Source organism: Lepidochelys kempii, chromosome 16 (assembly GCF_965140285.1).
Source record: "Lepidochelys kempii isolate rLepKem1 chromosome 16, rLepKem1.hap1, whole genome shotgun sequence".
Classification (NCBI taxonomy): domain Eukaryota; kingdom Metazoa; phylum Chordata; order Testudines; family Cheloniidae; genus Lepidochelys; species Lepidochelys kempii.
In genome coordinates this window covers 4,879,845-4,896,227 of record NC_136395.1, presented here as the reverse complement: position 1 = coordinate 4,896,227, position 16,383 = coordinate 4,879,845, and the positions used below count along the sequence as shown (strand labels likewise).

The window sequence follows — 16,383 nt, the reverse complement described above, 5'->3', positions numbered from 1 at the left end:
GCCTGCAGTTTGTTCAGAATGCAGCAGCACTTTGACTCAATGGTTTGAGTCAAACTATGATCATGTTACTCCTGCCCTGCGTTCCTCACATCGCTCGGCTAGAATGTGGTGGACTGATTTCAAGTTGGCAATGAGACACTGTCAACAAATCACATTTCTGCTGATTTCTTTTTACCCACTATTATCCTTAGTAATGCTTCGATAACTGTAACTGAAAAAAAATGAAGATAAACCCTTTTTTCACTTTATTTAGGAACACAGGAACTGCTAGACTGGCTCAGACCTGAGTCCATCTAGCCCAGTATCCTGTCTTCAAGACTGGCCAGAACCAGATGCTGCTGAGGAAGGTTCAAGAATCTCTACAGTAGGCAGATTTCTGCAATTATAACATTTTGTGTATTGCCCACTTTCGTGGCTATATAGTCAGTTTAATAAAGCAGGGGGATGAAAACATTTACAAAACAGGGAAACAGGGTTGTAAACCAACATGAATTGACCAGGGGCTGAGGCTGGGTAGGACCCGAAAATACTTTTTACTAATATTTGAAACTGACATAATTTCAAACTGACACATTGTTTCTTACATCCCTGAGGGCTGTACAATCCTCTAATCTCCTCCTCAACCCTCATCCTCTTGGCTATCCATGCTCCATGAGTCTCTGTATATTAGGGATTTTACTGCTATGTTCCAGGCCAGCACTTTGGATGTTGGTGCTGAAGGCTATGGGGTGTGGAAACTGCTCCTCTACGCAGACAGTTGTCTCAGTTCATTTTCTCCCACTAAAGAAACACCTCAAGATTCCTTTTGCATTTCAGAGCTGTCCCTGTTATTAAATTACAACTATCCAATGCCATATTTCACTTTCTTGCTTACCCCAATCCATTTTAGCCTCTTCTTTAGTCACTGTACTCTTTTAATCAGCATTATCTGTATGTGTTTTAAGAGGGTTTCTAAAAATATATTGTTATTATTTGTACTGCAGCAGCACCTAGAGACCATAATCAGGATAGATAAGGGCCAGGGCTGGATTTAGGGGTGCCGTCATGATGTCAACTATGCGATTTTCTAGCCCAACTGGGCTATTTTTAGCTGTCAGTTGCTGGGGGATTTTGGCAGCTGTGAATCACGGTATTTGGGGCTATTTTGCTGCCCTGCTGCTGCTGGCCACACTGCTCGGATGTTCTTGGGAGGGAAGGAGCCTCCTGATCTGCCCCGCCCCCTGCCAAGATGCCCCACATGCTGCTCGTCTTACGTCATGGCTCCTCTCCTTACGTGACATTTGCAGCATGCGCAGAATTCTTGTCCAAGGAAAGCAGAATTTTTTTCTGCAGAAAATATGTTGCAGTTCTGCCTTTTGCCCACCAGATGCCACTGTGGCACCAGAACAGCCTGAGCTGGCTGATGCTGACTGGTCTGGCAGGCAGTGGCAAACAGCTACCAGGTGGGTAGCTGATGCACTTTTTTCTCAAGTGAAAAGTCACATCAGCCTTCTGGGAGCCAGTTTAGGAGGCAGAGAGGACCACACAGGGCTGCTGGGGAAGTGGGGGGGGGGGGTCGTCACAGGATCATATGGGGACTCCGGAGGGGGGCTCCAGGCAGGGCCACATGGGAAGGGAGGGCACTAACGATGCTGTGTCTAGTTGCGTGTAAGGTGTAAATCCAGCCCTGATAAGGGCCCCAGTGTGCTAAGCACTGTACAGACACAATGTAAGTAGCAGACAGTCCCTGAACCAAGGGCTTACACTCGAAAACAAAACACCACAAGGAGATGAAACAAACAAATGGAGGAGAGTGGATGAGGCTAATAGTGGCAGGAACAGATTGTTCGATAGACTAACTGGGTACATAGTCTTTTCCTCACTGCAGAGTTAGCCCAGGTTCTGGTATGGATGTTGCCCCAACCCCCCTCTCATCCACATAAAAAATCCTCTAATCCAGGTTTCAGGATGCTTTAAGCCTGGGCTAGCAGGATATAGGCTTGAGTTCAGGTTTTGCTTCAGCCTGAGCTGAAAACCCACCTGCTTTGCAGTGAAAACTCAGGCTAATTAAGACCAGGGGTTGTTAGTCCTCCAGTGCTATCTCACAATTCCATCTGAGCTGTACTTTCTTGTCTAATTCCTGCCTTATTCCACGCTGTATTTTGGCCCCATGTTTGCCTGCTCAATTTCTGCTACACTTCCACGGACTCAGAGATACCATCCCAGATGCCTTTGCCCATGGTGCCAGCTGGCCAGAAGCTGACACCAGCCTTCTGGTAAAGCTGTGGTGTGATATCAGTAAGACCCATAAGAGCACTTCTGCACAGGAGCTCAGGAAGGACAGACATGTTCTCCCAAAATACACTGTGAATGAATTTATAGTAGCCCAGTTTAATGCACCGCTAAGAACCCTGGGATATCCTGCCCAGCACACAGCTAGTACAGCACTACTGTAGATGCAGCCACACAGTTCTGGCATGGGTAGGACTTTCCCGTGGAAATGCTCCACCTGTGCTGGACTAGCCTTGGCTAGACTAGCCTTGGCTAACTTTTTGAAGTTGTAAGCCTTTTAATTGTTTTATTATTGGGGTACAACCACCCTGATCTCCTCAGCTGGGGCAGGGGCTTTATACATAAAATAGTAACATAATGGGCTGTAATACTTTGGTCTAATTTTGGTTGATGGGTTTAGTGTGCAGGTGCTGGGTGGTGTTAGTGACCTGTGAAATACAGGAGGTCAGACTAGGTGATTTGATGGTCCCGTCTGGCCCTAAACTCTATGACTCTACCTAGGCCAGTGGGTAGAAAGTATAGGAGAATCCTGCCCTAACCAGGGTTCAATAATACATAGCAAGGCTTTAGAATATACCCTTTCACAAACTGCCTTCTGCGAGTCTAACCTGGAAACTGTTTCATCAACACAATGAATTCATTCTCTGAGTACAGAGTTTACAGCATGTATTCACGTTTTAGCCTTGTTTAGACAAATTTATCCGCCAGACAATTTTACTACTGCCAGTAATATATTGGGAACACTGTAAACAGAATTCCACTGAACATTTTTAATAATGATGGCTCTGTCAGAAAGTACAAATGAAGACTGACAATCAACTAAAATTCAGTGGTATCATGGAAAGGCTGATAGTACACAGAAGACACCCTAGTTCAGGGGTTCTTACAAGAAAATTTTTGGTGGCCGCTCTGACAATTTTTCGTAAAATATTCAATTAACTTTAGGAAAAACAAATAAATATACAAATATACTTGTCCAAATCATTGTAATTTATTAATGTAGGGTTTTTTTGCAGACTCAATAATAAAAATAATGTACAGTTTTCTCTGTTCTTTACTGGACCTAAACAGAATAGAACCAAATAATGTGTTTTGCAGGTTCTTGTCCCTTTTTGTTGTTGTTTCTTTTACTTTTTTTTTTGGTTGCTTACTTTTTTAAGACTTGCTAGCTAGTAAGTCTGTTTCTGTGAAAAGTGATATTTGTATTTTGTTAATATCACTTTTCACAGCAGCAGACTTGCTAGCTAGCAAGGAGGCAGTGAAAAGTGATATTAACAAACTTACAAATATCATTTTTCACAACAGACTTATTAAGCCCTGGCAATTCTGAGGGACAAATTAAGCCCTGGATGGGGAGGTGGGTAGGGAGGCAGCTCAGGGCCAGGGGTGATGCGGGGAGTAAGTCCAGGGACCAGAGCCCTGCAGCATGGGGCATGGGTTACTTGCTGGAGGATTCTCTGCACCTTGAAGTCTTTAAACCACGATTTGAGGACTTCAGTAGCTCAGACACAGGTGAGAGGTTTATTGCTGGAGTGGGTGGGTTAGAGTCTGTGGCCTGCATTGTGCAGAAGGTCAGACTAGATGATCATAATGGTCCCTTCTGACCTTAATATCTATGAGTCTATTAGCTGCACAGCCCGGTGAGTCCGTGGCCGGAGAACGCAGTGGGGGCCATGGGGGATGTGGGGGGGGGTGGTAAGCTTGGATCTGGTAGTCACTGCCACATGGCTGGGGGTTGGGGCTGGATTCCATGGCCCCATGGGTGGAGTCCGATACCCTGTGGCTGGGGGTCAGAGCATAGGGCCAGAGCCTGGGGCCAGAGGAGGCAGCAGGTGTGTGTGTGTGTGGGGGGTGAGCCTGGGGCCAGGGCCGGAATTAGGGCTCAAAGCCCATAGCCAGGGGATGGAGCCTGCCACCACATGGCTGGGGCCTGCCACCCTCCACCCCAGATCTGAAGCCTGAGCCCCGCCACCTGCCCGCTCCTCCAGCATTTGTGGCTCCAGAGTGGGACAGGGCCCAACCCCTACTGGCAGCCCTGGGAGGGGCCACTGCTTTGCTCCTCCCACATCACCATCAAGGAGGCTGTGGCCACAGGAAAAGCCCCCAGTGGCTGCATCTGAGAAATGCTGCCCTAGCTGATTTAGTTAGCCCCTTGCACTTGAATTCTTTTCTCCTACACTACGAACAGATGCTGAAGTTTTAATATATTCAAAAGTAGTTTTCCCCCTAAATTTATACTTACCCAAATGCTCCTGATTTTCCTGAGCAGCCCCCAGCCTAGGCTTGATTAAGCAGATCTCTTGATTTAGAGACCTATATTACCCCAAAAGGGATTTATATTATAAAGAAATGTAAAATTGACTGTTGATTTGAGGCCTGGCCTAACAAAGGATGCCTAGCACTGTAGTATAGCATAGTACCGAGAATGTAGCTAAATACTGCAATGCAATTTCAGACACAAAATTAGAAATATGGAGCTTTTATGAAACAGAGTTTCATAAATGACTCTCCTAACCCTTTCTGAAAGAGAGCCACTGCCCCCATACCAGGGATGAGGTCTTCAGGTTCTCCACCATATTTATTCCTTCTTTTAAGATGCTGCACTTCAGCCTTATATACCATGACTCTCATCACTGCCCTGCTCTGGAACCCATCAATATTACTGCTTGAATATCTGGCTGGGACATATGCCCTAGTAATATGATACTGACCAGTCACCTCCTACACCTGGGTACTTCTGGGGAATTCTGTGCCACTGTGCAATGCAGAAATTAATATTGTGCGTGCAGAATTTCCTTTCCCCCACAAAATTGACTGCAGTGCTGCTAGCCACCACTAGGGGCTGCTGGACCCAGCAGAGCCCAGCTCGCACATAGAAGACACTGCTGGGGGAGGGAGAGGGAGCTTGAGGGTTCCTGGCAACTGCTGTTCCCAGCATGACCTGAGGGAAGGAGAGGACAGTGCTCAGCAAATTCCATGCAAACCTGGGACCGAGCATCAGGCTGTTTCTTCCTCTGGATTCCTGGGCTCTTGGAGATGGAAGGGAGTGTCTGGGCTGGGGGGCCACAACTGGGCTCTGGAGGGGAGGGGTGCGGGTATCTGGGCAAGGGGGGCCCCATACCTGGGCTCTGCGGGGGAGGGAGTACGGGTATCTGGGCAGGGACGCCCTGTGGCTGGGAGGGGGTTCAGGTATATTGGCTGGGGTCCCCCACAGCTGGGCTGTGCAGGGGAAGGGGTTGTGGGTGTCTGGCCCCCCAGCTGGGCTTGGGGGAGGCAAGGGGGCAGAGACACAGGAACTGGGTTGTCATGGGGTTTCTTTAACTCTTTACTTCTGGGGGAATTTTTGTGTGTGTGTCTGTATTGTTACAGACATATTTGACAGGTATTTTGAAATAAATTACCAAAATAATTGAAACTGGCGTGATTATGTACTGTTGTTTTGACAAATAACATTTGCAGAATTTTTTATTTTTTGGCACAGAATTTTTAAGTTTTTGGAGCAGAATGCCCCCTGGAGCCAAAGGCACCACTTCCATTGTGCTTCTGACCAGAAACCAAGCTCAGTCATTTTCTTGGCCTAAGACTGTATAAATTCTATTGACTTTTGCCAATGTAGCAACTAGTTTATTAAACAAATCTTATTCTTTTTCTTTTTTAAGTGTCCTTTAAAGGAGAAAAGTTTAGTGACCAAGACATCTGGTTACAAAAGGAAGGGAAGAAAGTACCGAATAATCTCCGGTCACATGTAACTCACAGATTAATCTGGCTTGTACGTGAATTCCAGTGGTTTGGGATCATACAGCCTCCAAACTGTTTATGTGAGACATGTGTTTTTCCTGTTGCACTGCAGTAATTGTTTTGCTGATCCGGGTGATGGATGGTGGAGAAGATTGTGTCTGGAAATGTGCTCAGAAGTTGACAGGAAGCTGAGAGGGCCCTTGCCAGGACTTCCTTCCTGTAGACAAAGGGAGGAGGGAATGGAGGAAAAACTTGGCTGTCTCTGACTCTGAGAAAAGTCTTACCATTCCAGCTGGATTACATTAAAATATTTTAAATTTTTCAAAAGATTAAAGCATCCTTCTTCTCTAACTCCTACCTAAGTGGTAGGCTCAGTGGGGCTTAGACAATGAATTGTACTGAGGTTCTAAAAGTTGCAATGCAGCTGTAGAAGCAGAATCAGGTGTTGGAAACTGAACAAATGGAGATCAGATTTCAGAGATTTCCAAATAGAATGTCAGCCTTATTTGCAACACAGCTGGCAAACCACAGGAACATAGGGATTTCCACAATGGATCAGACCCAACATCCATCTAGTCCAGAATCCTGTATCTGAGAGTGGCCAGCACCAGACGGAGATGTAAGAACACCCCAGTAGGTACATGTGGGATATCATGCCCCCCATGAAGGTCTCATCCTGGTCTCTATTAGTCAGAGATTGGCTTAAGCCCTGAAGAACAGGGTTTAATATCCCTCCCCAAATTCTGTTGTCATTAACTATAACAACTTCAGATATTACTGAGCTCCATATAAATATCCAAGGCCTTTTTTATCTTGTTAAGCTTTTGCCCTCAATGAGCAATCCAGGAGCATTCTGGCCAACTCTTCCACCTCTCTCAATGGAGACAAAAAAAGATTTGCTTAAGGAGCCTTCCCTTGCACAGAGTCATCCTAGCACATATTTGTCAAAGACACTAAACTGTGATCCCTCGCACACTTAATTCATCTGCCCCCTATAATCTCCTAGCATGGAACCATCTTCCATCCACATCAACAAAAACACACAGAGGACACTCAAGAGTGGGAACTCTCACTCCCCTATATCAATGGTTCTCAACCAGGGGTTTTTCTGTGGTGTGGTGTGTAGTTGCTGGTGAGTATTTGCTTCAGGTTGGGGGACTGTCTGGAAGCGAGGACTGGCCTGCCTCCCAATGCCTGTGAGAGTGGGGGATCATTTGCCAGGATAGGTTATAGATTGTTGATGATGCGCTGGAGAGGTTTTAGCTGGGGGCTGTACGTGATGGCCAGTGGTGTTCTGTTATTTTCCTTGTTGGGCCTGTTCTGTAGTAGGTGACTTCTGGGTACCCATCTCGCTCTGTCAATCTGTTTCCTCACTTCCCCAGGTGGGTACTGTAGTTTTAAGAATGCTTGATAGAGATCTTGTAGGTGTTTGTCTCTGTCTGAGGGATTGGAACAAATGTGATTGTATCTTCGGGCTTGGCTGTAGACAGTGGATCGTGTGATGTGTCCTGGAGGCATGTAGGTAAGTACAGAGGTCAGTAGGTTTCCGGTATAGGGTGGTGTTTGTGTGACCATCATTTATTTGCACTGTAGTGTCCAGGAAGTGGATCTCTTGTGTGGACTGGTCCAGGCTGAGATTGATGGTGGGGTGGAAATTGTTGAAATCCAGGTGGAATTCTTCAAGGGCCTCCTTCCTGTGCGTCCATATGATGATGATGTCATCAATGTAGCATAAGTATAAGAGGGGCGCTAGGGGACGAGAGCTGAGGAAGCGTTGTTCTAAGTCAGCCATAAAAATGTTGGCATATTGTGGGGCCACGCAGGTACCCATAGCAGTGCCGCTGACCTGAAGGTATAAGTTTTCCCCAAATCTGAAAGTCACAAAGTTCAGCCACCAGGTGTGCCGTGGCCTCATCAGGGATACTGTTCCTGACCGCTTGTAGTCCATCCTCTTCTGGAACCAATCCCAGGAACCAGTCCCTGTAACAAACCCCGTTGCCTTCTCTGTCCCCATATCTACTCTAGCGACATCAGAGGACCCAACTACACCAGCCACACCATCAGAGGCTCATTCACCTGCGCATCTACTAATGTGATATACGCCATCATGTGCCAGCAATGCCCCTCTGTCATGTACATTGGCCAAACCGGACACTCTACGTAAAAGGATAAATGGACACATATCAGACATCAGGAATGGTAACATACAAAAGCCAGTAGAACATTTCAATCTCCTTGGACACTCAGATTTTAAAGTAGCCATTCTTCAACAAAAAGCCTTCAAAAACAGACTTCAAAAAGAAACTGCAGAGCTGCAATTCATTTGCAAACTTAACACCATCAATTTGGGCTTGAATAGGGACTGGGAGTGGCTGGCTCACTACAAAAGCAATTTTCCCTCTCTTGGTATTGACACCTCCTCATCAGTTATTGGGAGTGGACCACATCCACCCTGACTGAATTGGCCTTGTCAACACTGGTTCTCCACTTGTAAGGTAACTCCCTTCTCTTCATGTGCCAATATATATTTATGCCTGTATCTGTAATTTTCACTCCATGCATCTGAAGAAGTGGGGTTTTTACCCACGAAAGCTTATGCCCAGATAAATCTGTTAGTCTTTAAGATGCCACTGGACTCCTTGGTGTTTTTGTGGATACAGACGAACATGGCTACCCCTCTGATATGAGGATTTCCACTGTCACTATTGAAATGATAAAATTTCCTCATGTAGATAAAGTCAGAGACAGACAAACCCACCTAAACAAAAAAAAAACCCAAATCAAAACAAAAACAAAAAACCCAGAAAGAAACAGACTCACTATTCCTCTAAAGGAAAAACCAAAACAACAAGTAGGCCAAGCTCTCACAACAGCCTCTACTTTGAAAAAGGAATCTGACACCCCCCCCCCCGCCAAAAAAAAAAAGCCTCATCCACAAGAAAAGAATTGGAAACAATGGAAACCATGAAAATAGCCCTCACATCAGGATAAGCACAGCTCTTTACACATCAAAATAAGTGCACAACTGAATAGGACTCTGACACTTTATAGACACCGCTTCTAGGTTCATAGATTCCAATGCCAGAAAGGCCAACTGTGTTCATCTAGCCTGACTTCCTGCGTAACACAGGCCACATAACTTCTCTGAACTACTGTCTGTTTGAATTAGAGCAGATCTTTCAGAAGAACATCTAATCTTGATTTAAAAATTTCCAGCAAATCCACTACAACCCTTGGTAAACTGTACCAGTGGTTAATTACTCATACTTAACATAGTTCTCAGGTCCCTCTTTCCTGCACAGGATTGGGACATGATGCCACTGTTTTTTATTACACATACACATGCACGTGTGCACACACACATCTATGCCTTTGCTGCACGTTACTTTGTAATCTAAATAGGAACTCTTATTAGACGGATAATTACTGCTGACGCATGACTGAATAAAAGAAAAACTAGATGATGGATAAAACTGAATGATCACTTGTGTAAGGCATCGTAATTAAAACTGTACATTCTTGTGCACAGATGGGGGTTGCTGAAACACTTCAATTGTCAAACATTTTTTTAAAATCAGAGTCTAATTCCCAATGTTCTGACAGCTGACTATTCTCAGAGAGTCTTGAAGGTCCAGTCGCCTTCATGGCACATTGTAAGATGCATTTGACTGGTTAGCACTTGATTCACTGTTTTTGTTTTATTCCTGTTTGGGGTTTAATTTTCTGACACTACAGAAATTTTCTGACACTACAGTAAAACATGCACAAAGCAAATCTTACTGACCAATACATTACAGATAGATCAGAGTGCCTGCACAGGCAGAAAACTCACCACCAGTGTGATCGCTTGGGCTGCTCTCCTGATTCATCCTTTCTAGATGGACACCAAATTAAAATGTTGAGCTAAAATGGTGCAGTCAGCGCTCCCAATTCTGAAAGGAAAAGTGCAGAGTTACTGCCCTGTGGAACCTTCACAAGTTCGGAAAAGGAAATTGTAAGTTTGCACTCCATAAATAAAGGGGTGTCTGACCTCGGCAAAGTGGGGGAGAAAGTGCCCTGGGATCTATTTTCTCATAGAAACTCCAGCACACAGTTTGAAGGATGAGGGCTCCTAAGGGCAGGGCTGGCCAACCTGAACCTAAGAAGGAGCCAGAATTTACCAGTGTACATTGCCAAAGAGCCACAGTAATACATCAGCAGCCCCTCATCAGCTCCCACCCATCCGGCTCCGAGCGCCTCCCACCCACCAGCAGCCCTACCAATCAGCGCCTCCCAATCAGCTGTTTTGTGGAGCACAGGAGGCTGGGGTAGGGGGAGGAACGAGGGCATGGCAGGCTCAGGGGAGGGGACAGGACCTGTGGCAGAGCCAGGGGTTGAGCAGTGAGCACCCCCTGACACCTTGGAAAGTTAGCACCCGTATCTCCAGCCCTGGAGTCAGTGCCTGTACAAGGAGCTGCATTTTAACTTCTGAAGAGCTGCATGTGGCTCTGGAGCCCTAGGTTGGCCACCCCTGCCTAAAGGTATATCTACACTGCAGCTGGAAGATGTAATTCCCTGCGAGGGTAGACATAGGCATGTTAGTTCTGCTCAAACTAGCACCTAAAAATCCTACCTGACATGAATTTGGGCAGCTAGCTAGTGCCTGCTTGGCCATGCTGCTGTTTTTAGGCACTACCTCAAGCAGAGCTAATGCATGTAGATCTAGCCAAGCTGGGAATCATACCTTCCAGCAGCTGTGTAGACACATGCTGCATGAGGAATTATTAATCTAAACCCACGGTGGAAGACAGCACAAAATCAGATGAGCACATCATCTCAATTATTCCCACATATTCAACAATGCAGCTTGATTTCTACATCAATGTAACATTAACTTTTAGGTTCATATTTCACAGACTCCAGTGTAAGTCAAAGCCACATCTTGAATGTTATCTGTTTATTTGTCCCCATTAACTAAACAAAACCTACATAACTTTATAGTTTTGCGAACTGTTGATACAACAATCATATTTGCATCATTGTTACACTGCCCCACCTCCTTGTTTGCTCATCCATCCATTCATTACATCTTGGCTGTGGCTGGGAATAGAACCCAGGTCTCCTGAGTCCCAGTCCACTGCCTTAACTACATCCTTCCTGCTCACTCACATTAGAAGATTGTTTGTCAGGAATGAAATTCCCCTCAAGAATACCCAGATTTAGTGTTCTTGTGAACAGCAATGCACAGAAGCCTACAACTATACTAGGAAAGAGAAGGGATTTAAGTTATTGGATAACCTGTTAAAGGCTTACTTCAGGTATGTGTACTTTTTGAGTGTTATAAATACGATCCATGTGAAGTGAATGGTAGTCTCATGAGCACTTCAGAGGACAACATGCAACCACAGAAGATGACTTCCCCAGGGGTCTAGTGAGATATAAACATCACTCTGAGGGTGTCACTCACAGTGTCACCAGAAACTGACAATAAAATTATAGGTTTCAGAGTAGCAGCTGTGTTAGTCTGTATCCGCAAAAAGAAAAGGAGGACTTGTGGCACCTTAGAGACTAACACATTTATCTGAGCATAAGCTTTCGTGAGCTACAGCTCACTTCATCGGATGCATTCAGTGGAAAATACAGTGGGGAGATTTATATACACAACGAACATGAAACAATGAGTGTTACCATACACACTGTAATGAGAGTGATCAGGTAAGGTGAGCTACTACCAGCAGGAGAGTGGAGGGGAAAAAACCTTTTGTAGTGATAATCAAGGTGGGCCATTTCCAGCAGTTGACAAGAACCTGTGAGGAACAGCAGTGGGGGGGGGGGGCAGATAAATATGAAGAAATAGTTTTACTTTGTGTAATGACTCATCCACTCCCAGTCTCTATTCAAGCTTAAGTTAATTGTATCCAGTTTGCAAATTAATTCCAATTCAGCAGTCTCTCGTTGGAGTCTGTTTTTGAAGTCTTTTTCTTGGAGAATTGCGACTTTTAGGTCTGTAATCGAGTGACCAAAGAGACTGAAGTGTTCTCCGACTGGTTTTTGAATGTTATAATTCTTCACGTCTGATTTGTGTCCATTTATTCTTTTACGAAGAGACTGTCCAGTTTGGCCAATGTAAATGGCAGAGGGGCATTGCTGGCACATGATGGCAGATATCACATTGGTAGATGTGCAGGTGAAAGAGCCTCTGATAGTGTGGCTGATGTGATTAGGCCCTATGATGGTGTCCCCTGAATAGATATGTGGACACAGTTGGCAACGGGCTTTGTTGCAAGGATAGGTTCCTGGGTTAGTGGTTCTGTTGTGTGGTGTGTGGTTGCTGGTGAGTATTTGCTTCAGGTTGGGGGACTGTCTGGAAGCAAGGACTGGCCTGTCTCCCAAGATCTGCGAGAGTGATGGGTCGTCCTTCAGGATAGGTTATAGGTCCTTGATGGCGTTGGAGAAGTTTTAGTTGGGGGCTGAAGGTGATGGCTAGTGGCGTTCTGTTATTTTCTTTGTTGGGCCTGTCCTGTAGTAGGTGACTTCTGGGTACTCTTCTGTCTCTGTCAATCTTTTTCTTCACTTCAGCAGGTGGGTATTGTAGTTGTAAGAACGCTTGATAGAGATCTTGTAGGTGTTTGTCTCTGTCTGAGGGGTTGGAGCAAATGCGGTCGTATCGTAGAGCTTGGCTGTAGACAATGGATCGTGTGGTGTGGTCAGGGTGAAAGCTGGAGGCATGTAGGTAGGAATACATTGAAGGTATACATTATCCCCAAATGTGAAGTAGTTATGGGTGAGGACAAAGTCACAAAGTTCAGCCACCAGGTTTGCCGTGACATTATCGGGGATACTGTTCCTCAGGGCTTGTACTCCATCTTTGTCTGGGATGTTGGTGTAGAGGGCTTCTACATCCATCATGGCCAGGATGGTGTTTTCAGGAAGATCACCAATGGATTGTAGTTTCCTCAGGAAGTCAGTCGTGTCTCGAAGATAGCTGGTAGCACTGGTAGCGTAGGGCCTGAGGAGAGAGTCCACATAGCCGGACAATCCTGCTGTCAGGGTGCCAATGCTTGAGATGATGGGGCGTCCACGATTTCCAGGTTTATGGATCTTGGGTAGCAGATAGAATACCCCTGATTGGGATTCCAGGGGTGTGTCTGTGCGGATTTGTTCTTGTGCTTTTTCAGGGAGTTTCTTGAGCAAATGCTGTAGTTTCTTTTGGTAACCCTCAGTGCGATCAGAGGGTAATGGCTTGTAGAAAGTGGTGTTGGAGAGCTGCCTAGAGCCTCTTGTTCATATTCCGACCTATTCATGATGACAACAGCACCTCCTTTGTCAGCCTTTTTGATTATGATGTCAGAGTTGTTTCTGAGGCTGTCGATGGCATTGTGTACTGCACGGCTGAGGTTATGGGGCAAGTGATGCTGCTTTTCCACAATTTCAGCCTGTGCACGTCAGCAGAAGCACTCTATGTAGAAGGCCAGTCTGTTGTTTCGACCTTCAGAAGGAGTCCATCCAGAATCTTTCTTTTTGTAGTCTTGGTAGGAAGGTCTCTGTGGGTTAGTATGTTGTTCAGAGGCTCTAAAGGTCTAGAAAACGTGACCTACAAGTAAAGACTGAAAAATTGGGATTGTTTAGTCTGGAGAAGAGAAGATGATGGAGATGAGTGAGGGAGAACGACCATGATAATGAAATGATAATAGTCTTCAAGAACATAAAAGGGTGCTATAAAAAGGAAAGTGATAAATAGTTCTCGTTAGCCACTGAGTACAGAACAATAAGTAATGGGCTTAAATTGCAGCAAGTGAGATATAGGTTAGACATCAGAAAAAAATTTCCTGTCAGGGTAAGCACTGGAACAAACAACCTAGAGAGGTTCTGGAATCTCCATCATTGGTGGTTTTTAAGATAAGGTTAAACACCTCTCAGGTACAGATAATACTTAGTCCTGCCACAGTGTAGCAGACTGCACTAGATCTATCAAGATTCCTTCCAGTCTTATGTTTCCATTATTTTAATGGGTCTGCATAAATATATCACACTAAGATGTGACTTTTTCCTCCCTACTGTGATTCTGTGACCCCCAAATATGTTGGCAGCAAAAGAATGCAAGGATAGGAGGAAGATTATTAAACCTATAAAATAGAGTATTCCCTTAATCCTCTCTAGAAAATAGTAACGTAAGTACATTATTGACCAGTCCAAGCAAACACACCCACTGAAACGGCACAGGACCCTCCCAGGAATATGGTCATATTTAGTAGGCAGCGGCAAAGGAGAAGAGCTTCCCCACTTGTAAAATAACATCTTTTCAGGTTGCTCACTCATGAGTTCCAGACCACAGTCACTGGCACAAACATTCAGCATTTGGGCAAATTTTCAGAACTCTGACAAGATTTCTTTCAAATTCCCTCTTGAATTTAGATGAGTAATTCCAGAAGACCAACTCTAACAGTTCTTACCTATTGGCAATATTCTTTTAGTGAGCAGCCATTTTAGGAAAGACCACAGCATACATCAGCAGTCACGTTCAGAGATCTATAGAATACTTTTTAAAATGACACTTTCAGCTCTTGCTTCCCACAATACCTCTCTATTTGTTAGTCAGAACCCTGAGAATACCCCACTGTGATGACTTGTGAGAGGGGCACAAAGCATCAAGTGACCCTCCAGCAGGGCCAGGTGCCCCCAGCAGCTGGCCCAGGTGGGGAGAAGAAGGAGTGGTGTCAGAGCCAGAAGGGAAGAGGCAAGGCCAGAGCCTCTCCTCTTCCAGCCATTCTGCCTGGTACACTGCCTCGTGCAGCGCAGTGGCTGACCGGGAGAGTGTGCCTGGCTGCGGCAGCAGCAGGCTGTCCCCCACCCAGGCTCAAATTCTGGGGACGGGAGCTGACTCTGAGCATGCCGAGGACGGCAGGGGGGCTCCGACTCACTCAGCTCCTGTCCTGGAAGCCAAACCCAGGTGGAAACCAGGGCAGCAGGCATTCTCCCAGGCAGCCGCTGTGCTGCACTGGACAGCATCTGGGAGTAGCTCCACGGCCTGGCTGCCAGGAAGTGCAGTCAAACATGCCAGGGGGAGCCGGCAGAACAGGAGGACAGAATCCCCCTTCCCTTCCCCTCCCCATCCCAGGTAATGTGGGATGGGGAGGAGAAGAGCATGGGGGCCCCAGGCTGGGGGCGGGGTGGAGTCATGTGGGGAGGTCACATGTCCTCCCCTGTGAGTCCCTTCCATGAGTCACCTACCAGGGAAACTCATACTGATGCTGCTCTATAGCCCCGTAGCCTGATACCGAGAAATAAATGTCTCTCATTTTCACTCAGGTGTTGATCACATTCCTGCTGCTGCATTGCCAGTGTGTGAAGAAACAGATTGGGAATTAAGTCAGGCATCTATATAGCCATGCAGAGCACTAATCAAATCCCATTATTTTGTGAGTCAGGTATTATCTTAATATCTAGTGGATGTGACGACTTGTGGAAAGTACCTTTTTCTTGGATACCTTCAGAAAAAACAGGCAAGTCATATCTCCATTTTGGCTACTGCCTCAAAACTATGTAAATTAGGATGGAATTTGTCATTCTACATATTCTGCTTGGACTATTTTTATTGTATAGAGCCCTGAGAATCTAGTCTAGTAAAACAATAATCTAAGAAATTATTTAACATACAAACTCTTCACATTTGGGCTGCACACAATGAGACTAGGTGTCCAGACGTAATGTGATGTTTGAAATGTTTAGCCACGGTGCAAAGAAGCTATACTATTAATGGCATTTCCCGCCCCCCTTCCCTTTTTCCAACTGTGACAGCATGGGGAACCCTGCTTTTTGTACAATACCTGTTTTTAGTTTCCCTCTGCAGACGTTTGCAGTTTTTCAAGTCATTGGCATTAAATGGACAGGTCCCATAATTCATTAATGTTTCTTGGCAGAAAAAAGAACCTCCAGACGCTGCTTCTATTTTTGTTGAATGGTAAAAAATCACAATTTCCCTTCTGTTTGTGGTTTCTTTCAAGCCTTAGGTTTTTTTAAAAAAAACAAAAAAAACAAAAAAAACTTCTCTCTTTTACATCGTATTAGAGTAATTTTGGAGTGGATGTTAAATTTAGTTCAATTATTCTCCATGCAGAGAGGTATTTTCTCATTTCTCCCTACTCGTCTACTCTTTTTACTTTCAGGCTTGAGTCTGATTGTGCACCATGAGTTAGTCTCATCAACGTCTGAGCCTCGTATGTCTGGAGGAGGAAAATGTCTCTGACTTGGATCTTACATAGAGCTCAGCTCCATCAGACTTCACTAATTTTGCAATGGTTAATAATGACACATTAGAAACAGGCCATTGTCATCATGTACAGAGTGTCTTCAAAAATAAACCTATATGTGAAACTGACAGGTTTCAGAGTAGCA

The 16,383-nt window shown here is 45.2% G+C and overlaps 1 protein-coding gene across 9 annotated transcripts in view; it reads right to left on the bottom strand.

Annotated features, from left to right (window-relative positions):
• The window catches only part of EXD3 (exonuclease 3'-5' domain containing 3), a 573,707-nt gene that overhangs the window by 458,940 nt on the left and 98,384 nt on the right, over window positions 1-16,383 (bottom strand). For 2 of the 9 annotated variants that reach the window (XM_073314579.2, XM_073314580.2), the window contains exon 3: window positions 9,842-9,941. The exons of the other annotated variants lie outside the window; for them this stretch is intronic. In XM_073314579.2, coding sequence (XP_073170680.1) covers window positions 9,842-9,878 — 37 coding nt within the window. In that variant the 5' untranslated portion in view covers window positions 9,879-9,941. The remainder of the gene's footprint in view (window positions 1-9,841; window positions 9,942-16,383) is intronic. 9 annotated transcript variants of the gene reach the window in all.